This window comes from Ostrea edulis, chromosome 2 (assembly GCF_947568905.1).
Source record: "Ostrea edulis chromosome 2, xbOstEdul1.1, whole genome shotgun sequence".
NCBI lineage: Eukaryota > Metazoa > Mollusca > Bivalvia > Ostreida > Ostreidae > Ostrea > Ostrea edulis.
In genome coordinates this window covers 18,387,450-18,412,722 of record NC_079165.1, presented here as the reverse complement: position 1 = coordinate 18,412,722, position 25,273 = coordinate 18,387,450, and the positions used below count along the sequence as shown (strand labels likewise).

General features: G+C 33.3%; 1 protein-coding gene and 2 long non-coding RNA genes across 4 annotated transcripts in view; 2 read left to right on the top strand and 1 right to left on the bottom strand.

The window, feature by feature from the left end:
• LOC125678099 (dynein axonemal heavy chain 8-like) overlaps positions 1-25,273 on the bottom strand; it is a 281,238-nt gene that overhangs the window by 1,813 nt on the left and 254,152 nt on the right. Inside the window, exons 81-87 of the mRNA XM_056156251.1 lie at positions 17,236-17,388; positions 13,924-14,079; positions 13,728-13,844; positions 13,511-13,612; positions 11,261-11,421; positions 10,419-10,575; positions 9,081-9,233 (exon numbers count right to left, since the gene is read on the bottom strand). Of these exons, the coding sequence (XP_056012226.1) occupies positions 9,081-9,233; positions 10,419-10,575; positions 11,261-11,421; positions 13,511-13,612; positions 13,728-13,844; positions 13,924-14,079; positions 17,236-17,388 (999 nt within the window). The remainder of the gene's footprint in view (positions 1-9,080; positions 9,234-10,418; positions 10,576-11,260; positions 11,422-13,510; positions 13,613-13,727; positions 13,845-13,923; positions 14,080-17,235; positions 17,389-25,273) is intronic.
• Positions 159-6,828, top strand: LOC125678100 (uncharacterized). Of its 2 annotated transcripts, none has more exons than XR_008800520.1 (3): positions 159-745; positions 5,962-6,049; positions 6,160-6,828. It is a non-coding gene; the product is annotated as an uncharacterized LOC125678100 (long non-coding RNA). The 2 variants fall into 2 exon arrangements; XR_007371404.2 differs by having other exon boundaries at positions 176-745; positions 6,708-6,828.
• LOC130052139 (uncharacterized) lies at positions 17,640-24,455 on the top strand. The gene is made up of 2 exons (XR_008800521.1): positions 17,640-22,223; positions 22,875-24,455. It is a non-coding gene; the product is annotated as an uncharacterized LOC130052139 (long non-coding RNA).

Here is a 25,273-nt window from a genome sequence, read left to right as displayed (position 1 = left end):
ACACGAACTACTTTTATTTAATCAAACACAGACAAATTAATAATGTGCTAGTAAGGCCAAAATTTTATAATGGCCATTTTCGGGTAATATGCGATACAGGATCCATGTCAATATCAAAGAACCCTACAATATTGAGAATAAACATGGAATAGTTCATATAATTGTAAACAAAACCTAAAATGGATGGCAATTGTTTAGAAAGTAAAGTACAAAATGTAATTCCCTCTACTTTTGGATTTATTAATATTCATACTATGTCTGCATATCATTTCACAGATTCTATCCTAAAACTTCCTCCTCAGATTTCTGAAGTTTTCTATGAAGTCCTAAGTAAAACTTTAAGGATGTACGGGACTGACGATTTTGAAATTACCGCGCAACTCCGAATGACGTAAATAAATCCTATGTCGTTCGCATCTCCTATTTGATTCTGAGTGTATGTTAGATAATATCTACAATGCAATTAATTCTATAGATATATTTTACATAAACTATGACAAAAATATTATTATATTCGAAATAAAAACAAATCGCGTAAATTTTACGACTTTAATTACTTTTCGGCAATGTAAACATAGTGAGACTTTTGAAACATTGAAATGCGGGGGAAACGCGGATTTCTGTCAGCTAAAGCGATCCAGCGTTACATCAAGGTTTTTTGACCCACAGAAGACGATGGAAAGCTGCCTCACCAAGACACCAGATCATCTATATTTGCAATCGCAGACGCAAGACATGTGTTCAGGTTTGTCAATCACTGTTAACAGGTTAATAAATTAATGCCGAGTACGCACGTACGTCAAATAAGAAGAAAACAAAATTGTTCAAGTGCAAATCTTCCCAAAAATTCCATGAAAATCGATGCTTGAAAACAATATTGAAATAGCTAAGGTATGAATTTACCAGCGCTTATTAAATTGTCAATGTCAGCTGATTGTTCATAGACTTTGAAGATCTAGATCAACCTAAATTATTTAGCCAAACATACAAAGTGTATGATACAAGCATCTGAGAATGAATATGTTAAAGTATTTGTCAAGTTTTAATATACATCTCTATAAATTTAAATATCTGTTGGAGGAGGGGTCATGTAAAGCTAGGATATACACAATAGATCAGTGGTGGATCTTTGGTTTTACATAAATTGATGAGTAAGATTTTTTCTTCCTTTAATAGTTGATGTTTGCAGTACAGAAAACAGAGACAGGACACTATAAAAATCTACCACCACATACAAATTATACAAACCCAGTGACATGCTTTGATTTATTTTCACTTTGTGCAAAATATACAGCATAATGCCATAAATGGGTCAACTTTTATTTATTTTACTATATAATTGATTTTGAAATCATTTTCATCCACTTATTAAGATTCAATTCAAAGTAACCTTTACACCATTAACAGCACAAATATCTCCAGTATCTTGTTTCAGTGTCTTATTTTTTCCCCGGAACATTGCAGCCATACACATATTATATGATTGTGTTCCACTCTTACAAAGGAATATAAGGAAATGGAATGATAAATTTCATTAATCATGCATGTTTTCTGCATCTAATGTTGCTAAAAGTTTTTGAAATCATGAATAGAATTTATGTCCAGATCAAATGTTTTTTGATAAATGTTTTAGATTTCATAAAAATGAGTTTAGAATTATGATTTAAACAAAGGTTATTTTTCAATGAGTTATAGGCCTAGCGTAAGATGTGAAAGTTGACTCATTCATGACAGTATGCTGCAATTCTATGCCAGCATGAATGTGTTGAACAACAAAAAGAATATGAATTGTCACTCAGCTTCCTTAGGCCCCAATATTAACACTTCATGTAATTAGCCGAGGTTCATTGATGTATCAGTATTGTTTTTCAGTTCAGTAATTCAAATACCCCCCTCCCCTCCCCCCCGAGTAACAAAAAAAGTAATTTTATTACAAAGGAATAGTAATACACTAATTGATAGCTGATTACAATAAAATCGTAAGGTAACCATGGCCTTTTTCGATCATGCAGGAAGATGGATGCTAGGTATTTTCTGCCAATTAAGTTTAAATTCAGTCCAACAATTTCAACACTATGACACTACTATTATACATGTACAAATCTAAATATTTTTTTTAACAAGACGCTTCATTAAAGAAATTTATTTAACATTATTAGTTTTCTATTCACCTAATGTATTATCTAGTTTCTTCAGACCAAAGTGTCCACTATTAAATGTCAGCTAGACCATGTAGACAGATTCAATGATGAAATCTAGTTGTATTCACCTTTTTTTGTGTTACACATACCATGTGAGAGTAAAATATAATTGTTCTATATCTATTTCATGTAAACAATATTTGGGAATTGTCAAGCTAGCTGGATAATTGTGCTTGTTTTTAAAATATATATGCAAATTAAAGATCGCCCAAGTCCTATAATGAAAAAATGACAAGCATGGTATTATGATAAATATGTACGTTTTTGTTATGTGCATAATTTTGCAAGGAACTCTATTTTTTTTTAAATGCATACATACCTACATGTATATACTGCCCACCATGAATAAGTATACACTCACCAAAATAAGTTACTTGTGCATAAAAAAGAAACATAGATACAGATATTTTGATGCAAATACATAACTCTTGCAAATAAATATATAATGGTAGGCTTTTAACTTTTCATATCCTTCTGGTCTTTTTATTAAAATACTTGATTTTCTGAATTCTCTAAATAAGAGATATTATGTAAAATTTAAATTGAAACTATTTCGAACTATGTACTAATACATATTATTTTGTATTTGATGTGAATATAGTAACTTTTATAAGACCCTTTGATTTTTCAACTGTAATAAATCAATATCACAATTTAACAGACTATATCAAAATATTGAAAGTCCATTATTGTTTCACATATATTGAATTTGTACCCTTAACTAATTATTTTATTGAGCTTAATTGAAAGTTATATTCAGTGAATTAATTTGGCTCTTTTTCATTATATCATATACTATTGGCTATCATTAAGGTACAATGTATCTAGGTTTATATACTTGCACCTGTCAATAAGTTAGTCCTAATACTAAATGCAGTTTGGGCAAGACACACATCAAATATTTGATGCAAGTGTACCTCTAAGTTTTGAGAGGAATTCTTAAATCGTTTAACATGTTAAGGGGCGATGGCGAAATCAAAAGTTCAATGTCTGACAAAAAACTAAATTCACATCAAAATTGGTACCGTATACGTTTTACATAGTTTTCACGAAATCACACCCCACTCCCCTTAAATCTAAATATTATGAATGTTGAAACTAATCGATTAACAAGTAAAAACATGCGAGTATAAATAATACTGTTATACTTTTACTTCTGTTTATTCACAAATTAAAGTGTACATTTAAAATATTTAATGTTCATTACCGGTAAAATATGTGGTTTTTAACAGCCACTTGTCTTTTTTCCACTAAAGTGAAATCGATGTTGGATGACAAAAACTTATTTGAGTTTTTACTCCCCCTGAGGCCCCCTAACTATTTGAAATTAAATTTTTTTCCTGACATTGGTCTTTTGATTTCGCCCCTAAACATGATGGACACTCAACAACCATGGATCAAATTCTGTATGTTGACTCTGCCATTGACCCAATAACCAGAAAACTTACTACAAAATTTATACTTAGTAATAAGTTTTTATACAGGACCCTGCATACAAAATAACCTCTAAAGTAATAATCTTGAATACTTATGATATTCTTTGTAAAATTTAATATTGTTTATTTATTCTATTAATATATATCATAGGGGCACATACTTCATTACAATTTTATGTCTTATTTTAAGTTATACATACACAACTACATGTATATAATTTATTTATTCTTTTAATAGATACCTAAAATTGTTCAAATACATGTTGTCAATATTTGAACAATGCACCCACAGGAAAGAAACATGGAAGAGTGTGGGATGCAAACACAAAACTAAACAATAGTAATTTGTCTGCATGTGCATGTACGCGCACGTACGTGCATTGCAATTTTGGTACAAAAAAATTGAAAATCAGAATTCACAAGGAATCAACATGAAACCTTGTTAGGATGATAGTATATTATTTGTATATACGCAAAATGATAGTCGTGTTGTCTGCACGCGCGTGCATGCACATGCATCACATTTTTCGTACACGAATTTTGTAATCAGTGTAACTTTTTTGTTGCTCATTCAAATGGTTTGATATTCATATCATAGGTAGATATTGAGATCCTTAACTGATCTGCATTCAATTTGTCAAAATTACCAATCTGCACGCGCATGCACTTCTTTTTGATTGGATAATACATGTACTAAAACATCTGTAACTCTCTTATTAATGAAGCGAATGAGTTGATATTCACTTCATAGGTAGATGATATGTGTATCTATATATTGGTGTAACAAAAAAATGCCAACGCAAACGTGCATGCACATGCATCATATTTCAAAAGTTAATTTTTTGAAGGACGATAATGTTTTTGTTTTTCATCAAATTCTTTTGATTTTTAGGTTTTAGGTGTGTCTTGGTACTCCTTACAAATTGCTGTGGTTAAAATTACTGGTCAGCACGTGCACGCACGTGTGTTGATTTCTGATTGGATGATTTTAAAATCACTATAACTTTCTTGTATTTGATGCAAACATTAAGAAATTCTTTCTGTGGGTATATGATAGAAAGGCCTGTACTAGAATGACATCAACAACAGTACGGAATCATACTCGTGTGTGCGTGTATGCACGTGCATTGCTTTCTTTTATTTCTTTGCACTGAAATGACCATAGTAAATCATAGTAAACGTACTACATGTAATTAAAGGCTAAGATAAAATGATTTTTGCTATAGGTTTACAATGACTTTACTTTTTAACTGGTTTGGGGAACATATGTAATGGTCCCAGTTACAGTTAGAACTAGTTACAAATGGAATTTTGATTTTACTTTAGATTGCAGAATTTTTATCTTTGATATGATTTTATAAAAAAAAAATGCAACTCATTTTTAGCTTAAGTGAGCATTTCTGACCACCCGTTGTCTATTGTCTGACTGTCTGTAAACTTTTCACATTTTCGACTTCTTCTCCAGAACCACTTGGCCAATTTCAAACAAACTTGGCAAAAAGCATCCTTGGGTCGAGGCAAGTTAAGTTTGATGAAATGAAGGGTAACACCCTGCTCCAAGGGGAGATAATAGCGAAATAGTAGATATATATTGACAAATGTATAAAAAATTCTCCACAAAAATCCTGTGGGGATCTGTGTTGGAATAGATCCTCAGTACCTTCTTGCTTGTCGCAAGAGGCGACTAAATGGGGCGGTCCTTCGGATGAGACTGCAAAAACCAAGGTCCCGTGTCACAGCAGATGTGTCACGAGATAGATCCCTCCCTGCTCAATGGCCCTAAGCACCGAGCATAGGCCTAAATTTTGCAGCCCTTCACCGGCATTGGTGACATCTCCATATGAGTGAAATATTCTCGAGAGGGACGTAAAACAATATTCAATCAATCAATCTCCAGTACAATACTTCCAGAACAAGCAGGCCAATTTCATGCAATGAAGGGCCATGCTACCTTTAAAGGTATAAAAGAGATAATTACAAAAATAGGGAGGGGTCAATTAAAAATCTTCTCAAGAACTGCTGGGCAAGGAAAGTTCAAATGTTCATGGCAGCTTCCTGACATAGTGCAGATTAAAGTTTGTTGAAACCATGGCTCCTGGGGAGTAGGATGGGGCTACAATAGGGGATCAAAGTTTTATATCTGAATATATAGGGAACAAATCTTTAAAAAGCTCCTTCATAAAGCAATACTTATATATAAATATTTATTATATTTAATATATATATTTATTTAATAGTAAATATATATAATGCTATCCATTTCACGTAATTTTTGGAATTTTTTAATTATTCTGATGTCAACCTTACACGTATATTTTTCACAGGTTTTGAATATAATGTCTCCAGTATGGATATGTTTGACGATTGTTACCATGGAAACGAACTCACAGACCAACATGTATGTCAAAACAGGTGGGTTTTTTTTGGTAAATTAAATATAGTGGTACCCATTTCAATCAATTTTAGAATTTTTAAATAAGTCATACCCTTCCGTTTTTTGGTGTTTTTTTTTTTTTTTACAGGTTTTGAACATGATGTCTCCAGCAAGGATATGTTTGATGATGGTTACCATGGAAACGAACTCACAGACCTATGTCAAAAATGTCATTTTCTGATAGAATAGACATAATGCTATCCATTTCACTTAATTTTAGAATTTTTTAATTATTCTGATGTCAGCCATACACTTCCGGGTTCTCTACAGGTTTTAAATATGATGTCTCCAGCAAGGATATGTTTGATGATGGTTACCATGGTAACGATCTCACAGACCTATGTCAAAAATGTCTTTTTCTGATAGAATAGACATAATGCTATCTATTTCACTCAATTTTAGAATTTTTTAATTATTCTGATGTCAGCCATACACTTCCGGGTTCTCTACAGGTTTTAAATATGATGTCTCCAGCAAGGATATGTTTGATGATGGTTACCATGGTAACGATCTCACAGACCTATGTCAAAAATGTCATTTTCTGATAGAATAGACATAATGCTATCCATTTCACTCAATTTTAGAATTTTTTAATTATTCTCATGTCAGTCATACCTTTCCATTTTTTGTTTACAGGTTTTGAACATGATGTCTCCAGCAAGGATATGTTTGATGACGGTTACCATGGAAACGAACTCACGGACCTATATCAAAAATGTCATTTTCTGATAGAATAAATATAATGCTATCCATTTCATTCAATTTTAGAATTTTTTAATTATTCTGATGTCAGCCATACACTTCCGGGTTCTCTACAGGTTCTAAATATGATGTCTCCAGCAAGGATATGTTTGATGATGGTTACCATGGTAACAAACTCAAAGACCTATTTAGAAATGAATTTTTCTGTTAAATTAAAACTAATGCTAATTACTTTAATCACTTTAGGAATTTTTTCACTGCTCTGATGTCAGTTCCATACCCCTTTTTAGACAAATAATAAATTTCAGTCAATTATAATGTCTCCAGCAAGGGTATCTTTGATGTTCGTTACCATGGAAACGAACTCACGAACCTATCTAAAAAACGTCTTTTTTCGATAAAATGAGTACAATACTATCTATTTCACTCATTTTTAGGATTTTTTAATTACTCTGATGTCAGTCCCATACATCCTTAAATGCTCAATTTTGTTGTTGTGGCCTACCACAAGGGTCATGGTATGAAGAAATTCGATTTTACAATACCCAAGGATGATTGCATGTTCATGTTCATGGGAAGGTTTTTTGAAGAATTTTAAAATTTGAGGGCTGTAAAAAAATTTATGGACAGTGGCATTTTTGTCATTTTAAATGGCTTTAGATACACATTCTGTATTCCAAAGTATTGGCATAAAATTTCATGTCAAAAAAAGTTGGTTTTGAATGTTTTTAATTGAATAAATAAAAAAAATTGCAGTTTTCTATGTTAAAAGGTCAAGAAGTGGCCCAATTTTTTCCCCCCTTCAAACTTTGTAATTTTAAAAGTTTTTGAATTGAAGTGGTTTTATTTTTCATAAAACATCAAAACCTGATAAAATTCAGTTGTGGTGGAACCAAAACAATTCGCGTCATATTCTGATGTCGTTAATATTGGTTGTTTGACAAAATAAAGGAGGTATAAGAAAACACTGCAAGAAATTATGTCTCTTTAAAACACCTGAAAAATGATGTCAGCCATTCATCCTATAGGAACTGCTTGCAATAATAAAATTCTATGTTGACCTCAGAAAATGCCAATAGAGATGAAAAAATTACAGAAGTAACAGGAAATAATAATCAGGCCTTTCATTTGAATAAACTACAATCCCTTTTACTAGAGCACTTAATTAGTAGCAAGTTTGGTTGAATGATTCTTGAGAAGATGAACAAGAGCAACGCCAACGTGGCATAATACGCCCGTAGATTTTGCTCAAGGAAAACATATTTTAGTGGGATTCATATTTTAGTGAAGTTAGCACTGTCCTCTGTGAGCTAATTCATTATTATGCTTGTAGAAATGGATATCAAGATATAAAGAGGGATAGCCTTAAAATGCGCTACTTCATAAATATGCTAACGGTTCAGTTTGTATCCTGCCCACAAGGTTTTCCTAATAAGTGATACTACGACCTTGGCCTTTGACCTTGAAAGACAATAGGCACCTTCCTCTCATCATGATGATCAAATATACCAAGTTATAATATCATGGAGCTTACGGTTCGCTTTGTATCCTGCCCACAAGGTTTTCCTAATAAGTGATACTACGACCTTGAAAAACAATAGGCATCTTCCTTTCATCATGGTGATCAAATATACCAAGTTATAATATCCTGGAGCTTACGGTTCGGTTTGTATCCTGCCCACAAGGTTTTCCTAAAAAGTGATACTATGACCTTGACCTTGAAAAACAATAGGCATCTTCCTCTCATCATGGTGATCAAATATATCAAGTTATAATATCCTGGAGCTTACGGTTCGGTTTGTATCCTGCCCACAAGGTTTTCCTAACAAGTGATACTACGACCTTGACCTTTGACCTTGAAAAACAATAGGCATCTTCTTCTCATCATGGTAATCAAATGTACCAAGTTGTAAAGTCCTAGGGCTTATGGTTCAGTCTGTATCCTGCCCACAAGGTCCGGACAGACAGACGGACGACGCCATACCATAAGTCTTCGAAGGGTGTATAAAAATATGACAAATTTATACCAGACAGACTTGATCAGAATTAAATGCTCATAAAGGTTATCTAAAAGTTGCAATATTTCAAGAGATTTTGGTCCCACCCTTGGGACAAAGAGATCCAGTATCTGCTAAATACAGAATTAGCCCATTAGTATTTCAGAAAAATTTGAAATATTCAGAAGTTTACAACATGTAACAAATATTGATTGCAATCAGTCACTTGTAAGAACAAGGTGACCAGCTAATGCCGATATGGAGGTTGAACAGTAACGATACATGCACAGAGATGTGTGTAAAATCATACCTCAGACATGATAATTGTACCATCAATGGCCAACTTCAGATCAGTCAACGTAATACGAACTGTAAAAATGACTCGTTGCATCCGATCTATTTCTTGCTTCAAGAAAATATTCAGAGGATGCAGATTTCCATACCTTTTCAATCTGTCTTTGACCTGAAAATCACGAAATTGCACCTTTATACTCAATACTGCAAACTTTGTTGTTTTTGTGACATTAATTATGAATTGAAGCCCTCCATGAACAGAATATAAACTATTGTGTAAAATGGAAATCATTCAATCATGAAATAAACCTCTCATGCATAAACATGCTATTTTTTGTTGGACAAACCATGAAAATTTAATCCAATCAAAATAAATAATTTTACAAAACTAAAACAAATGAAAAAAAAGACTGATTGTTATGACCCAATAGAGTTAAGTTTGAGCTTGACCTTTATCCTTTGACAAATCTGTGTGTGAACTGATTTCCTCCTAACATTGTGTCCAAGTTGCTTGCACATAATCTTTAAACCCCTAAATAAATTAGGGCCCTCTTCATATCACGGTGAGTCTCTTTATAAAGTATGGTGACTTCAGATGAATAAGGATATTTACTAAGGCCTGGAAACCTATTTTTGTATATATCACTGTTAAATTCAGTTGACCTCTGATCTTGAGATAAAATCATCATCTCATGGTGAATCTGTGAAGTATGACAACTAATTCCAAGTGAAAAGGGAATAACATGACCAGGAACCCGCTTTTCCATATCAGCCTCTAGTTCACATGTCGTTTGGACCCTCAAGTTAATAGGGATCATCTTCACCCCAAGTCAGTGTGTGGCATTTAGTGACTCTTGGTAAAGAGGCAAAATCACTTAAGGTCTAAAAGCCATTATCCTATATCAGTGTCTAGTTTCCTTCACCTCTTCACTCCAAGGGATTACCCTTCATCATAGTCTGCATGTGAAATAGCAGAATTCAAGGATGAAAATAGAAAGGTACAGGGACAAATCTGTCTATGGACCAACAACTTTATTCCAGACCCCCCCCCCCCCTTGTTGTTGTGGGGTATAGATATAAATAATATTTTGCTTTCTCAACAAATTATGTATACAAATCTACAAAATAGTCTTCATACAACATTCAGATGAGACTGCAAAAACCGAGGTCCCGTGTCACGATAAAGATCCCTCCCTGCTCAATGGTCATAAGCACCAAGCATAGGCCTAAATTATGCAGCCCTTCATAGGCAGTGGTGACATCTCCATATGAGTGAAATATTTTCGAGAGGGACGTTAAACATTATACAATCAATCAATCATACAACATTGTTGGTCAATTTGGTTATGAATACCTCATGTGGCAAGTAATCAGCAGGCAGTTTGGACAACATATCAGTGGCCAGTCTATACACAACACTTTCACGTGTCTCCCCACTACCCCCTCCACTGTCTTTTGGCTGAATGCTCATAATGGTGTCCAGAATCTCTTTGGATAAATTTGTCTGGTATCTGAAATATGTCAGCTATATTCAATCTACTGAGATAGCTTAATATTCAACGTTTTTACATGCCGATTAAAATCAACATCCAGTATTTTTTGTTTACATTTATACCCGATTACTGGTAATAAAGTACATTGGTATTCTGTATTCTAATACCCATTGTATGGAACAAGTGCACTAGATGTTCACTACATATTAAAATTGGCAGTGTGGATATCTTTTCTTTCCTTCCTTTACCTGTAATAACTATTTTAAGTAGGGGTGTGCAGGGCTCACGCTGCCTTTCACATTTGTTGCATTTTGTGATTTTTCATAAAATTTGTGCAGAAATTCAGAAAATGTGATATGGACTTTTCATATTTTAGAAATCTCGACATCATCTTTGCATCCAAACAGCCTTAGAGGCCTTCAAGTTCATTTTAACTTTGTGATATCTCTTCAAGTGACCTGAACCCCCTGGTTCTCAATAACTATGCACCCAGTTTTTATTCTAAATATCAAGAAGTATAGAAAATTCTTAAAGATTGTCCTATTTTTAGAAGTTTTAGCTCCTATTCTAGGGGCTCAATTGAGCAGGGACATTCAAATTTAGTTTTGGTTCTCCCTACTCCAAAGATGGTAACACAGCAATTTTGGTGATAATCAGTATTCTGTTTCTGAGTGACTTAGGTGACCTGAAAGTTGATACTTACGTAATATCAGCATTAGGATGTAACCCAAAAGCCTCTGGGGAATCTACTAGGGGCAAATTTTCTATGAAGTTCATGACATCATTGAGTGGTTTCATGTTTGGTATTTTGTATCCAACATAGAAGTGGAAGTTTGGCTGAAACATGAAATCTCCAAACCAAACCTACAATAAACAACAATAAATGAAACGCACCTTCCTGGCACTTGATACAACTGTCAGGAAGTGAAACATGAAATCTCCAAACCAAACCTACAATAAACAACAATAATAAATGCACCTTCCTAGCACTTGATAAACTGTCAGGAAGTGTTCCTTAAAACAATAGAACAATTAACAACTAGGAAGAATTGTTTTAGCACACTAAAACTGATGTCTGCCTTTCCAATTTCCATAGTTTTTTTCGCACTTGAAGTGCAAAAGGTCAAGGTCACAAAAATGACACACAACACACTGCCTTATCATAGTATACCCACATACCAAACATTGAAGGCCCATGTCAAAAGACAAACGAGAGGCCCAAAGGCCACATTGCTCACCTGAGTTACCTTGGCCCATATTGCTTCCTGGGGCCATGATTTTTACAAAGTAGAATCTGCACTATGTTAGGAACCTTTCATGTAAATGTAAAAGTCTTTGGCCCAATGATTCTTGAAAAAAAGATTTTTTAAGATTTTCCCCGATATATTTGTATGTAAAACTTTGATCCCCCCTATTGTCGCCCTATCCTACCCCCCCCCCCCCCCCCCCCCCCCCCCCATTTTAACAAACTTAAATCTGCAAAGCTTTTTCATGTTAATCTGTACTTTCCTGGCCCCAGTGGTTCTTGAGAAGAAGATTTTCAAAAATTTTACATATATATTCGCATGTAAAATTTTGATCCCCTATTGTGGCCCCAACCTAACCCCAGGGGTCATGATTTGAACAAACTTGAATCTGCACTATGTAAGGAAGCTTTCATGTAAATCTCAGCTATTCTGGCTCATTGGTTCTTGAGAAGATGATTTTTAAAGATTTTTTCTATTTATTCTCATGTAAAACTTTGATCCCCTATTGTGGCCCCAATCTACCCCCGGGGGGCCATGATTTGAACAAACTTGAATCTGCACTATGTTAGGAAGATTTCATGCAAATCTCTGATCTTCTGGCTCATTGGCTCTTGAGAAGAATATTTTAAAGATTTTTCCAATATATTTCAAAGTAAAACTTTGATCCCCTATTGTGGCCCCAATCTACCCCCGGGGGCCATGATTAGAACAAACTTGAATCTGCATTATGTCAGGAAGCTTTCATGTAAATCTCAGCTCTTCTGACTCATTGGTTCTTGAGAAGATGATTTTTAAAGATTTTTTCTATATATTTCTATGTAAAACGATTTTCCCTATATATTTCTATGTAAAACTTTGATCCCCTATGGTGGCCCCAACCTACCCCCGGGGGCCATGATTTGAACAAACTTGAATCTGCACTATGTCAGGAAGCTTTCATGAAAATTTCAGCTCCTCTGGCCCAGTGGTTCTTGAGAAGATTTTTAAATGACCCCACTCTGTTTTTGCATTTTTGTGATTATCTCCCCTTTCAAGGGGGCATGACCCTTCATTTGAACAAACTTGAAAGCCCTTTACCCAAGGATGTTTTGGCTAAGCTTGGTTATAATTGGTCCAGTGGTTCTTGAGAAGAAGATGAAAATGTGAAAAGTTTACGCTGACAGACAACAGACAAATTTTGATCAGAAAAGCTCACTTGAGCCTTTGGCTCAGGTGAGCTAATAAAACTATAACGGACTGTTTAGCATGGAGACATCACAAATTATCAGATGCACTCGGGTGATTACCCTACTCAAAACTGACAATTTGTGATGTTTCCCAGCTAAACAGTCCATTATTGTACAATAACAAATTTTGATCAGAAAAGCTGACTTGAGCACTAAGCTCTGGTAAGCTGAAAACAAAATTCATAATAAATACTGAGACAATGAATGCAGATAACAGAATGTACAAGCTTAAAATTGTCTATATATCCACATATAACATTTTGTCTTTTATATACCATTCACAATAGATTCTATACAATATACATATCAATACAATTCAGTTGAAAAAATGATTGAAAATAATTATTTTCACTCTATACATGTACAGAAATCTGTGGGATTATAACCCCATGGATTAAACTTAATGTAAATCAGTAGAATTATTATTATCCCTCAGACAAAAGTAAGAATGCATGCGCAGTATATAGTACATTTTCCTACCTTTGCAAATGTGTTCAACAGTCTCTTGTCATAATCATCCGTGACTCTACCCCCATACTGCACCTCACCAAGCATGTACCGAACTGTCGTCCATGATATTCCCTTCATTAATGACCATAATAATGATATATTTTCTTTTAATATATATATAATTAAACCAATGTATTAATGTAAACCAAGGATTTAATTGCTGAACAGATTCCTTGAACTAACTCACCTTTTTAATGTCCAAGTCATCTAGATGATTCTGCACAAACTGCACACTGGCAGTCCAGTCTGAGGAGTTAAACTCATACGGAATGTTCCAACCAAGAGCACCAAATTTTCTTCTCTCCTGGAATATTTAATTTCAAGTTTTTACTTCTCATTTCTTCTTGATTTAATTAATCTTATTTTCTTTCAATACAACATACCTGAACAACTGTGTGAAGAAAAGACACAGCAAAAAGCATAGGTCTCCACTGAACCATGTTGCTAACATCTAGAAAATCTTGAGTAATTCCAGCATAGGTTCTCTTTAAACCTGCCTTAATTCCTTGGGGTGGTTCATTTGTGAATTTGATGGATGTCTGGTTGAAGAAATGTTATTTTATAATATATGATACGACTACCACACATCACTGACAAATCATTTTATTTTCAGTTTTAGTACATGTATAATCTAAAACTAGAAACACAGTCAGAAAGGGTCTTGTGATAAATCTGAAAATTGAAAGGGATCCTTCTCTATGGCACGCTGTTTTTATATTTATTCCTCTTTAAAGATATCTCATAAATTTTACAAGATATCTTATATCATAAAAGTTATAAGATATCTTCTAAAGTTTATAAGATATTTTCTTAAGTTTATGAGATATCTTCTAAAAGTTAAAAGATATTTTCTAAAGTTTATAACATATTTTCTAAAGTTTATGAGATATCTTATAAAAGATATGAGATTTCTTATATATTTTTCTTTACAAGACATCTCATTAAATATGAGATATCTTATAAAGCATACAAGGTATCTCATAAATTCTATAAGATATCTCATAAACTTTACAAAGTTTCATATGAATTTACATTTATAAGATATCTTATAAAACATTTTACATATCTTGTATACATTATAAGATATCTTATAAAAATTCATTAATGATACATCTTATAAAAACATATATTTTATGAGATATCTTATAAACTGCAAATCATACGAGATATCTAATAAATATTAGATATCTTGTCCAGAATAGAAGATATCTCATAAATTATACAAGATATCTTTATAGAGGAATAAATATGCCATAGTGTGATTAAGTGAAATTTCAATTTTAGTTAGATTTGTGGTGTTGTCTGTAAATAGTTTGTTTAAATTATGCCTGTAAGGTGTTTCCGTCGTGCGAGTGTTTGTCGATAGGGCTATTCTTAGTATGACTGGTTTGGTCAGTCAGAGTAGTGGATGTTTGTCAAGCGTGCAGCCACATTTTCATGTTTTCCAGCAAGGGTCTTCTTGGTGAATTCCAGAAGTTAGTCTGGTTAATGGGTAGCCAGGGAGACAAGTATTTTACTGTGTGGGCAATGGTTTCCTCCAGGCGGTAAGCTATTTTTGTGTGAAATATCTGTGTCTAAGTGGATGAAAATGTCAACATAGCGGAGTCATCAACAGAGGAAGACATCGTAGAGAGCATTAAAGAAGCTAGAAATGAAGAAAAAGAAGAAGGTGAAGAAGAAGAGGAAATTGAACTGCCAAGGAAGAAACCCTCCATCACAGAAGCCAGATACTATAGGGTTATTGAACTTAAATTGGTGAATATTGGCACGAGTTGGCTGTGAAAATGCACGAGCTTGCGAGTGCATTTTGACAGCCAACGAGTGCCAATATTCACCTATATAAGTTCAATAACCCTTTTATTATATAGCTAAAGTATTTAGTTAATGTAAAATTATATCCCTTTTCACTCAAACTACTCTAAAATAGACGAGAATTCATCAATATTGGCAGTGTGCAATAACAGCATGCATTTCTTAACTGTTCAATATTTAACTCATCATTAATGCATGAAGCAAACTGATTTGGTAAATGGGGACATCATAATTTATGTACAGTAAAACATTTTGCTCAAGTAAATATCAAATACATGTACCGGCCGTCAGATTCGGAGGACTGTCGTCTGCCATTTTGACTTGTTTACGTCGTTACGGTAACATCAATATTGAACGCTCATACTCGGAATGTTTCGGGCGCATGCAATTTAAGCAATGCAAAGTTAGCATTCAATAAATTCTCAGGATATTGAACGCTAATATTCTCTAGATTTTACAATAGACTATTTATTAGCTATATAATAAACCGTTTTACAGTGCTGGGTAGAAATGTTCGATAACACAGATGACCCTTTCCCGCGACTCCAGAGACTTGAGCCCTGCCTTACTACTGCTGAAGTGCACTCAACAATGCTACAACAAACTTGCATCATGCAGTTCTTTGGGGACATAGATAGTGACAGAAATGTTCATTGATTGAGTTTATATAAATAAAACTGAATATTGCATATATTCGATGAAACTTCGTGTGACATTTAAAACATTGTCTGAATATTGCATATATTAGATAAAACTTTGTGTGACATTTAAAACATTGCCTGAATATTGCATATATTAGATAAAACTTTGTGCGACATCTAAAACATTGTCTGAATATTGCGTACTTTTGTAGGGGTATATGATATAATGTGCTTCATTAATTGTATGTGTATTCGTTGTGCTTGATAAGGTATTGTTCCCAATAAACTTTTTTTTATATCCATATTTTTTGTGTCTTACATAATAGGTTCTTTTACTACAATGTAATACCTACATCCCATTCAAGCTTAGGGTTAGGGTGAGATTTGCACTGTCATCTTGTTTTAAATGCCAAATGTATAAACATTGGTGTGTTTATGAATATAAAGAAGCGAAAATGATTCTCTTTCAATTACTGCAGTAACTTTAATTCATTTATTACTGGGATAAAAAAAGAATAACAAAAGACAACATGGTTATTATTTATAATGAGTGTCTTATGCATCAAATGAATCCATAGAAATATAAAAGTTTAGACCTTGTGAAAATGAATAGGGGCCAACTCCTTAGGTAGAACCTGTGTACCAAGTTTGAAGTCTGTCAAGCAAGGGGTTCTCAAGTTATTGAGCTGACTTATGTCCAGTTTGATCCCTTATCTTTAACCTAGTGACATCAAAATCAATTGGAAACAACTACTTCTTAGGGTGAACCAAGTTTGGTGTCTATTAAGCAAAGGGTTCTCAATATATTGAATGGATAATGTCTTCATTTATGTCCAGAGTAGATTTTCATAATGTATATTATGAATCTTTATAATACTACACCATATTTAATTTCATTATAGTTTTTATTATTTTTTTTAATACTGTTGTGTAATACCAAGGATTATAAGGAGCATAAGGACGTTAACCGAGGCTCTCGTGAAAGAGTATAGGTGATCCGTAAGTGTTGCTATGTTTTGCAGGCGACACAAAAACAGTCCGAAATTCACAAGCACACCTTTCTTGTAAACAAATGGTATTGCTTACTCCTCTTAGGTACCTGATTCCACCTCTGGTGTGTCCAGTGGTCCGTGTTTGCTCAATGATCTATTTTGTATTGCTGATAGGAGTTATGAGATTGATCACTGTTCGTTATCTTCACCTTTCATGTATACGTATATCGTATTCTTTCCAACTGATTACCTGTAGAAGACTAATAGGAAACCCCGCACTCTCTTCAGTTGTAATCCACACTCGAAAAGCATCGTGAATTTGAGGAGTATCCATTACCGTATCCAACAATTCATTCATGTAATCCAGACCTAAATGACAGTTCTGTAACAATGCCCATCCACCCTGTGAAGAAAAGTCATGTTTTGAAATAATTCTATTACATCAGACATAGTGTACACATGGAAATCAAGGCCATTAACAGTCCTGGTACAACACAGATTCAGTTAATATTTACTAAAACTTTATAACATCTGTTTCCCATTCTCCCGATTTGAAGCAGTTGAAAAGACAAATCCCGATATACCGATCGGGATTGCAAAAATACCCTGAAATCCTGATTTCTAAAAATATCTCCCATTTTACGACAACAAATCCCCATTTCCAACCGGAATTTGAAATCCCGCGTCATTTCTGAACTGGCCAATCAGAAATCGGGACAATAGTCAGCCATTGCTGTTTACCTGTGTCGCGTGATATCGGGGTGGTGTAATTTTCCTGGTCTGCCTGTGTTGGGATGTTTATTGGACACCGGGAAGCATGTTTTGATAGTAATTATTCGGGAAGACGGATTTCAAATTGATATATCCTTTACACAAACGTGAATGACAACGATGATAGTGTCACCACCAAACAATCGGACATACTCGATTTTTGCCTCTCACTGACAGCATCCAAAATATGCAATTAGGTATGTCAAATATATTTTTTCCCCAACTATAATAATATAGGCTATCCGAATCTATTTGTCTATAGCAATGTAATATATAGTCTATATAGTGTAGTATTCAATACCAGACTTTGTAATGCGTAATTCACACAAGTCTGTACTGAATTTCATATTAGCAAGTAGCCTTAATTTACAAGTAAAAATATATATTTTAATGTGTTTTTTCCCCTGGTAATTATTTCAGATGTCTTGGGTGAAAAAGTTTTGTTCACAATAAAATAATTATGTATATATCTTTCAAAGTGTTTTTAATTTTTTTTTTTTTTTTTTTTTTTTATAGTTTTGTTAAAGTTAATGGTCAAACACACTTGATGTTGTGTTAATATATGATACATGTACAATGATTAGATTGATATTATTTGAATAGACAAATACTTATTTTCATGGTAAAATGTCATGAATTTAGAGCTTTGAAAAAAGGGCGTCGCGTGCAAAATCCCCCATGCGGATTTTTAAAAGTTGGCATGTATGCTTGGTACATCATTATTATAAAGTGTTGTGTGTATGTAATAGCATCAAACAATGAACAGTCTTTATTTCACCTTTATTGAGGAGTCCATTTTATTTACACACAATAAAAGATATATGCATGCTAGGTATATATATTATCGTAGCTAGCCACGGTTAACTGAATCCGATAGTACCTACCCAGCTACCTCAAACCGTAGCTGCCATGATCAGCAAAACCCTCGATTTTCATGAATGTTTATAAAATGATGCAATAATATATTTGACCAATCACATTTACAATAACAGATTTCCAATATTTTAATGTCTGCGCCCACACCTAAAACGTGCGGTATTTGTTTATAAGTAAAACGGACAAAACGCTAGGCTACAGATTCCTGTTTATAGTAGCAAGTAAAGTTTATAAGTATTTATCAAATGAAATTCACATTAACAGCAGTGGTTATATATATGCATGTAAATTTTGTGTTAATAAATTTAATTGTATTCTCAAACTTGATGAGGAAATTCTGGGTAAAGTGGATTTGTTGAAATCTGAAAGACTATAGTTGATCAGGCAATTATCTATAAGAGAAAGCATATTGTATGGTAAATTTATTACACTGATTAAGTCAACAAAGAAGCAACAGCAACAATTAGTTACAACAGCTAAAAAGTGTCCTGTTTGTTCTCACTCAACAATCCTCGAATTATTCCGCTACGAGCATGCAATGACCTCCGAATGATTTTCTTTCCACCAAAAAAAATCATGGAAGCTCACAGATTGGTTGACTTATGAACATAAATTCATATTCATGAAGTCAAGGATTTTTTTTATCATACAGCCACAGCATTTGATGTAGTGTAAATGGAGAAAATAGGTGTGGTTTGCGATGATGGGTATATACATAATCCGGTTATTCCAGATTCATAATTTAAAGTTGAGTTATTTTCAACTGATGGTACATTGTTCCTCGAGGTTTTGAATGGTCTGGAGTACTTTGGGAGATCACGGTAACCACACCAGATCATTACAATATCATTAATTATTATGGAAGAGATCTTATACTGAATTGCTGCGCAAATCAAATGAATTGATGACATTTTTCACATAACTATCAGTCTATGCGAAAGACATCGGACCGTCGGACCTGACCGATGTGCAGTGCCTCAGGTCCGATGTGTCATTTTTTTACACCGGACCGGAATGTCCGATGTCTCAGTATCCGGTTTTAAGCTTTATTATTTTGACGCGGAGTCATTTAAGAGGCCGTCCACGGAGATATCAGGCAGTAGCTATAATACGGCTGGCACATGCAATTCCCCAAAATTTTATTTATACCCAATAAAAGTTAAGGTCATACGCCAATTTTATTGTATGTAAAGTGAATTTCACAAAAAACATTGTTAGATGCCAAAACTTGGCCTATTTCATAAATTCGAGGACACTATATAATCTATAGAAAATGATCATTTTGTAAAGTTAAATAATACCCAATACAATAAAATTTGTCCAGAAAGTATAAACAATATTTGAAGGAAATTCCTTAATAATTAAGATGAAACAATAAAATTGCTGGGAAACAATGCTGTTGTTGAGCAATTACTGACAGAAGTAGCCAAAAAGCCAGTAATTTGAGTTACCTCCCTTGGCGTAAAAAATGTAAAATGATCCGAAACTTGCATAAATTGTAATTTTCGAAGAAAACAGTATTTATTTAGAACATTTTTCACTTATCTTGATTTTTTTTATCAAGTGTAAACATGGAATTAATTTTTTTTTAAATTTGATGGTGAAAAATAAATATTCAGCCCGGACCTTATCAAAGTTTCGTGGGTAAACAGATATGGCTGACAAGTGATAGAAACGTGAAGTTTTTCTAGGAGTGGTCCTTATTTTAGGGACTTGTCAATCCTTAATAATTGTTCAAAAGACATAAGTGGATATTCAAGATATTTTAAAGTTGGAACTGCGTGTAATATTCAACCGAGATTGACCCCCTGCTGTACAGATCGGGGTACTTCGAATTCGACGTAAAAGTTTAACTGTTTAAACTATCGTGCACGGTGCAGATGCTTACTAGTATGCCGAGGTCATTGCGATTCTTTTGGGATTTACTGGAGGCAACCACCACCAAATGTTGTTATCTACTACACAAAGGAAAGTGTAAAGCAGACAGAGCAGTAAACTTCAATGTTTCAAGGGAAATATTTGTTCCCGTTGGAAGTGGTAAGTATAAATGTCGAATTTTCTCTGTTATTTTTCTTTGAAAACTGTCTTTGATTGCTAGACAATTTTGATGCAAGTTCTCATGATGTGTCAATGCAAACAATTCATTTGATGAAATGATTCTTTTTAAAATAATAATGATTAAAATGATAAATCCCCACAGTAAAAAAACTATTAAATCAATCTGGGGGGTGTTGGGGGGTGGGGGGGTGTTAATGTAGGGATTTTTAAAATCTGTACTACAACACAATGTTTATTCACAAATCATTGAATTAAGAAACAATAGAATCACACAAAAACAAGATGAAAGTGGTGAAAAGTGTTTATTGTCCTGCATAAAAAATAATATATATTAAAATTATATCAGATTATTTTTGACTGATTTTTTTTTACTAGCTACTTTTCACATGTGTTTGTTTTTTGGATTCCTAGATTTAATAACTATTAAAGGATGAATGAATCAGTGTGAGAGGGTAGTATATGTACATGTATGTATGTGACTAAAACCGAATAATAAATATAAAAAAAATAATGATATATATTTATTCATGTAATTATGTAACTATAAGAACCATTATGTGTGTGGGGGTGGGGTGTGTGTTACAGGTTGATGTATATCATTAATTTCTCTAAATTTAAGCTGAATGGATTATAAAATTCAGATGGTTTAACATGACACAAAATCTGATGATTTATTTGCATGCACACAGGTACTAAAGTGTATTAGTGTGACATACATGTATATACCAATTACCAAAGCTCGATAATGAATACAACGCCCATTTCATTACAGATTTGGAAAATAGTTATAGTCAAATCACCCCTACTGCAAGCCAATTATCAGACTGTATCAGTGAGTATATTTATTTATTTCAATCAAAAGATTTTAAATTCAGAACATGGTACATCTGACCTTGTCATATTGTCATAATTCATAAATTATGTAAGTTTAGAACTATTACAGATATGAGCTTAATTCCACATTTGACATGTATATTTCTTGAGACAAATCCTGACCAAAGGCATCCAATGTTATGATGTCACAATCCTTTTGTTTTAACTCACTTGACAGACATACATGTAGAATATAAAAACTTTAACTTTGACAATAACATAAGAATGGTTAGAGATGGGGGTTGGATATTTCAGAAATGTGTGTTCCTTCATGTCATATGATAGTAACATTTTTACCTTACGACCTTGACCCTTCATATTGAAGTTTTATGTGATGTCACCATGCCACACACAACACATACATGCATTTTTAATTCATGACTGTTATCAAAGATTTTAACCCACTCGACAAGTTTTAAACTCTCTTCAGACAATTCTTGTTTAGATAATTTCAAATACTAGCTCGTATATATATACATATATATATAAGTCAGAGGTGATGTTTTGAAATCAGAATGTGGTTTAATTTTTGAATATGAATATATATAGTTTTTTTTTATTTTTTAGCTCACCTGAGCTGAAGGCTAAAGAATTAGGGTATGAAGGCGATCAAAGTATGATGTGGGAATATACAGGAAATTAAAACAAATTCTTTTCAAGGTTTTACTTTTGTGCTTGGCCTACTTTTAACAAAATATAACCTACAGTAGGTAATTCTCCTGAACTATATATAAGGTAGTCTAGCCTTTTATGTTTAGTATTTAGATATCTTATGGCAAGAACTTTCATTTGATACCATGCTGTTTGATATTGTGACCTTGGTTTTGAAGTTTAACCCAGATTTTATTATATTGATATTTTACATAAAGATATACAAAATGTGTATATTCTTTATTACCAGACTTTTAATTTAGTACCTGACCTTACTCTTTAAAATAGCATGATTTTCAAAAACTTTAAATTGGTATATAGTTTCTCAGCCACTTTGGATTGGGCTTTGATATAGATTTCACATATTATAGATTACTAATGAAAAGAGCTTTACTTTTGAACTTCTGACTTTGACCATGTTGACCTACTTTTGAAAAACATTCATTATTACCAGATCTGTTATATCTTGAGGGATAAGGTATTGGGTTAGTTTGTTTCACATGAAATGCCTAATGACCAGAATTTATTTTATATCATGACCTTTGACCTTGTGACTATATCAAACATATGATCTTGACTTTCTTAGTGCATTGCTTACAGTGCTATTTAAACATGTTCATCATTTTATTTCCATTAATTTACACAACTGTTGTCATTTAGATCTCAGCTGAGTCCAAGATAGGAAGAGGCTTTGGAGAGAACACAGAATTACTACAGACAAAAGACTTGTGAAGTTATAAGGGGAATTGCAGAACTCATAGCTCCACTTCAATCTAGATATGTTGACAGTTATTTCACAGAAACACTTTGCAGCTGACAAAGATAATCAAATGATGACCACTACTTTAACTCTATGGTTGCAGCATATTTCAATTTTTGAAGTGACAAATTTTATTCCTGTTTGTGAACCAATATTCAAAAGAAACACTGCTATGGCATTAGACATAAATTAGAAGAGAGTGGTGGGGTGGCAAAATAAGATTCCATACTGTGAAATGTATCAATTGTTAATATACATGTATCAATATAAATTCAGTGCCAATTTTCATAATTTCTAGGGGAAAAGTTTGTAACAAATGTCAGAAATATGCACTAGCTCTTACTTTGCAAACCATGCTACTAAGTACCAGGCATTAAGACATGATTTGTTTATTGTCATTTGTTAAACAGAGACAGAGACAGTGATTTGAAGGGGGGGGGGGGGGGGGGGGGGGGTCCAGAAAAATGATCTAAAATCTGCATTAGGTCATATCCGATGAATTGATAAAGTAAATATGTTTATTATTGATTGCTAGTTACATGTAACCTTTTATGCATCAGTTGAAGATACTTTATGAACATTTTCTGTCACTGGGTAAAATTCAACAAACATTTTGTGTATCTGGAAGTGGTCAATATATATTTCAACATCAGAGTAAACATGCATTAAAGCAAGTCTGCCAATCTGATGTAGGCAGAAAATGGAATATGGCATGTTATTTCATGAATGCAAAGGGAAATGCTTTACAAGAGAGTCAAAAAATTTCTGGTTAATGCTAAATAACTATCTAGATGTCCCAGAGAAAAGGAGAGGGTGTTTTCTACCCCTCCACCCCAACCCCCTCGGGATCTGCCAATGTCAAGTTTGTAATGTGAGTGAATGAATTTAGATTCTTCATGATAGGCAATTTATTAAAATTTGATTTACTGATAATTTTAACTTCATATATGTGTGTTAATTAATTGACTATTATCTCAAATCCTGTGTCAGAAATGACCTCTAAAAATCAACATTGTAAAATTTTATACAATGAATTACATAGGCATTTTTTGGCCTTTATTATATAGAATGTATACAAAGACATGAAATTTATTTCTGAATGTTCATATGTTCTAGTAATTTTTCATGAATTTTAATCATTTAATCATTGATTTGTTATATCTACTTCATATTTATTTCTATTTATGTAGTTCAACAATCTTCATTTAAGTAGTTGACCTTTTTGCACTTATTGAAAATTTTGAGATTTCAGTTCAACTTTTCACCATCAAACCTTGCTTTTCCCACTGAATTTATTTTTGTAACTTGAAATACACCTCTTCAAGTTTCTGGTTATACATAATCTATTTCTTTTGAGACATTGTATTGGGTTTTGTGAGATCTTATATTTTGATCATTATTTTGTAAAATATATTGGTGTGAAATATGTGCAATTTTAACAATTAATAAATTCATTCATTGGATGAATATACACACAAAAACCCTCTTAGTTATTGCATATAGTGTATATCTAACATATAAAATATTGCTTTTCTCTATTTTTTAGTTATATGACATTTTAGAGCTGTTCAAACATAGCACTTTTTTTCAATATTTCGTGACCTTTTTGCACCGAAAATTATCTCAAAGTTGTTTTTCCATGTCGAACCCAAACTAAACATGATAGAAACTTTTTATTTGGCAAATTTCATATTGGGGTCAGTAGGAACCTGTGCACAAAGTTTCATGAAAATCTGAGAGATAGCATGTGCCGACCTCTGCCTAATATCATAATGGACACCCTCTTAAATGTTTGTTATAAGTAAAAAATATCACACAAATCCAAATACGTAAATGAATGTGATTAAACCGCATGGACCGTCTAAAGTATTATGCGGGAGGGATCCCTGGTATAGTATTACTAGTATAATAAATAAGATTTCCTTGGTTTTGCATTTTCACATGTTTCACTTTTTTACATTAGGTTTTTCGGTCTGACAAAATTTGGTTCGGTCCGGTGTGTTCATTGATTACACAGGACCGAATGTCCTGTGTGGTCCAAAAAACTTTCGCATAGACTGAACTATAGATCTGTATCTTCAATAATTTAAGTTCATGTCAATTTGACGCTCTATAATTGTCTTGCTCTGGATGTGATCAATATCATGTTGTACATCCATATACATACTGTATGGTTACACCGCGACAGTCACCCTATGCTTGAATGACGCGCAAATGTTGCCACAAGGTGCTCTAGACACCAAGGTAAGATGACTAATGTTTAATTGACTTTGCTAGTTAAATCTGAAGAACAAAGAAT